Raw genomic sequence first — 2,864 nt, forward strand, 5'->3', positions numbered from 1 at the left:
TCGTGCTGCTTCATCCAATCGTGCATTTGTTGACATCATGGTAACTATGTCGGCATCCTGGACAGAAGCCGCTGACGGTTAGCTAAAATGTTATAAGTGATCAGAAGTTCACTGTCAGGGATGAGAGCGTATTGGTTTCTGCGCGCTACAAATACATCACATTTGCGTGTTTTATACGTATCATATCAATGTCTCTAAAATGACAGTATACATGTCCTGTAAAGGTGGAAGGGACAGTGGGTGGTGTGAGACGCCCGCCGAGCTGCAGACCGCTGATCAAGACCAGCAAAGAAAACTTTATGTGTTTTAGCGAGTAATCGCTGCGTCTCTGGCAGCTATTTAACCACCAGGCATGGGTGATTCTTCGCGACACGTGGCTGTTTTTCAACCAGAGACAGGGCCACGAAGACCGTTTGCTGTACCGACACATCACTGCATTTCATGCTGGGATCGTGCAGCAAAAAAAGCAGTTTTTCCTGAGAGACATCACTGCGTTTCCTGCTTGAATAGCGTCACAAACTGCTGTGGTTTTTACTGAGACATAGCTGCTCTTCCTGCGGGGATAGTACCGTGAGAAGTGGCTGTGATTTGGTGATTTTGCTGTGTTTTCAGTTGCTTTTGAGTCACAGAACGTGGGTGTTTTACCAGCGACTCGTCTGCGTTTTTCCAGCAGCGATAGCGCCACGAAAGGTATTTGCTTTTAACCAAGACATTGCTGCATTCTCAGTTGGGGCAGTGTCTCCAAAAACAGGTAATTTAAGACAAAACTTGAACTTTTCCAAAATATAACCGGGTGGTTGTTGTGCCTAAGCACTGTCAAACAATCAGACAAGGAAACTAACTCTTTTTTTTTTTCAAACATTCAGAGGTAAAAACCGAGAGTGTAGGTCACTGAAATGTTGGTGATAATCCGTCATTGCACAGGAAAACTCACCTGGGAATCAGAGGAAAAGCATATTTCTGAATCAATGTGGTGATTTCAGGCTACAGAAAACTGTGATCACAAAAATGTGTGTTTGTTTCTTGCAGCAATGGTACACCGGCTCCATGAAGGCGGTGTGTGTTTGGCTGACAGACAGACTGGACCTGCAGCTCCACATGTACCAGCTGAAGACGCTCATCAAGATTGTGAAGGTAGGAAAATCTGAAATAATTTATGAGAAACCAAAATGGAAAAAATGAAATTTAGTTTTGAGATTTCCCCCCCAAAAAAGAACGATGTTTGTCATTCAGAGCCGACGGCGTAGTGTTACCTGCCAAACTCAAAGTCTCTTTTTCTTTACGGTTAGAAAACAGCGGCAGTGAATGAGCCTCAGTTTGGCTTCACTGAATTAAAAAAAAACATTTTAAATTGTGGCGTATTCATGTAAAAACAGTCAGAACTGACTTTTGAGGTGAAGAAGAAGAAAAAAAAAGACAAATCAAACCACAAGTGTCCTTGAAAGCAGCAGCCGCGTGAAGAGGCGGCAAGACACGAAAGAGAAAAGATGCTCAACTGTGCTGCTCGCCGCTTTTGTCTTTTCGTAGTTTGCTAATGTGCAGAGACGTGCGAGTTTAACTTGAAAGCAGCGACACAAGGAATTATAACCGCTTCTGACTGAAGGTACAAACCCCTCAGACGCCTCAGTCTGCCTCCTCGGCCCGACACATAAAAGACTCGGCTCGGCCTTGAGCCTCAATCTTCCCGCTTTTGTCCTTTCAAACGGCAGCTGCCTCCTCCCGCTCGCCGCATTCCTAAGACGCTCTCTGTTTTTCCCCTCCCTCCTCCATTTACCATACCTCCACCCTTCCACCCCTCCACCCTCAACAGAAGACCTACCGCGACTTCAGGCTGCAGGGCGTCCTGGACGTCACGCTGAACAATAAGAGCTACGAGACCATCTACAACCGGCTTACGGTGGAGGAAGCCACCGCCGCCGTCAAGTCGGGCGACGGCCTGCAGGGCATCAGCATGAGAGACAGCGATGAGGAGGACGATTGAGCGCACATCAAACCTTCACGCACCCCGTTACTACCTGATCGTCACGCTCTCCGACAGATCAGGGCCTTCCATCACAGCGCGGTTTAGACGTGAAACATGTCATGGAGGTCCTGATCAGGTGAGGATGAGCGCTCAGGTAGTGACCCCCACACCCCCCCGTCTCCCTCGCCGTTTTACCCAACCTATCACACGCTCATTGCCCTGACGCCGCTGTGTAAAAACGGGTGAGAATGTACAACAAATAGGAAGTCGAGGAGAGGCGTCTGACGGACGCTCTGCAGAGACAGACCTCGTCCTCCATCTCTCTCTCACCTGCAGGACAGGAAGCCCCGCCCTCCTCCGCGCGCAGCCATACTCTGATTGATGTCACTTTGTACAGTAGAGCTCAGCGATGTCGCCAGCGCAGCTCCTTTCTGTTTTTGTTTCTCACCCACAGTTGTAGCTAATTGTAATAAAAAAAGGCTCCGGCAGCTCTGAACCATCCCGAGTATGAGCGACCTTGACGGCGGCGTTTTTAACAGACAGCAGCGGCAGCAAAATCACATAGAGATTTATTTTTATTTGACAGGAAGCTTGGAATTGTAAGGTTCTTTCTGACTGTTTTATCAAGGATAATCACGGTTGTGTCTTTGAATGTTACTATGTTACCGTTTTATTTTGAATAATCAATTCTGGTTGTTCTCAATCACTCTTCGTACTTAAGACCCAAAAAAGTCGTGCACTATAATTCTTATATAACCATGAAAGCGTGAGCTAGAGGACTGTGATGACTTGTGCACTGCAGGCTGTCCTCCGTCAAATGACCGCAGAAAAGGAGAGAGTCGGGTCACGTAGTGTAAAAAGCGACAGATTCTGCATCATGGATGTGTTAAGAAGCCGTGAT

The 2,864-nt window shown here is 47.2% G+C and overlaps 1 protein-coding gene across 1 annotated transcript; it reads left to right on the forward strand.

The window, feature by feature from the left end:
* Positions 1-1,029: 1,029 nt before the first annotated feature.
* LOC121940830 (calcium-dependent secretion activator 1-like) lies at positions 1,030-2,848 on the forward strand (the record flags this gene model as incomplete). Its single annotated transcript, XM_042483513.1, has 2 exons — positions 1,030-1,134; positions 1,811-2,848. Coding segments are annotated over 2 exons (276 nt in total), but the record flags the coding sequence as incomplete, so codon positions are not given.
* Positions 2,849-2,864: the final 16 nt, after the last annotated feature.

The sequence above is a fragment of the Plectropomus leopardus genome, unplaced genomic scaffold (genome assembly GCF_008729295.1).
Source record: "Plectropomus leopardus isolate mb unplaced genomic scaffold, YSFRI_Pleo_2.0 unplaced_scaffold9462, whole genome shotgun sequence".
NCBI lineage: Eukaryota > Metazoa > Chordata > Actinopteri > Perciformes > Serranidae > Plectropomus > Plectropomus leopardus.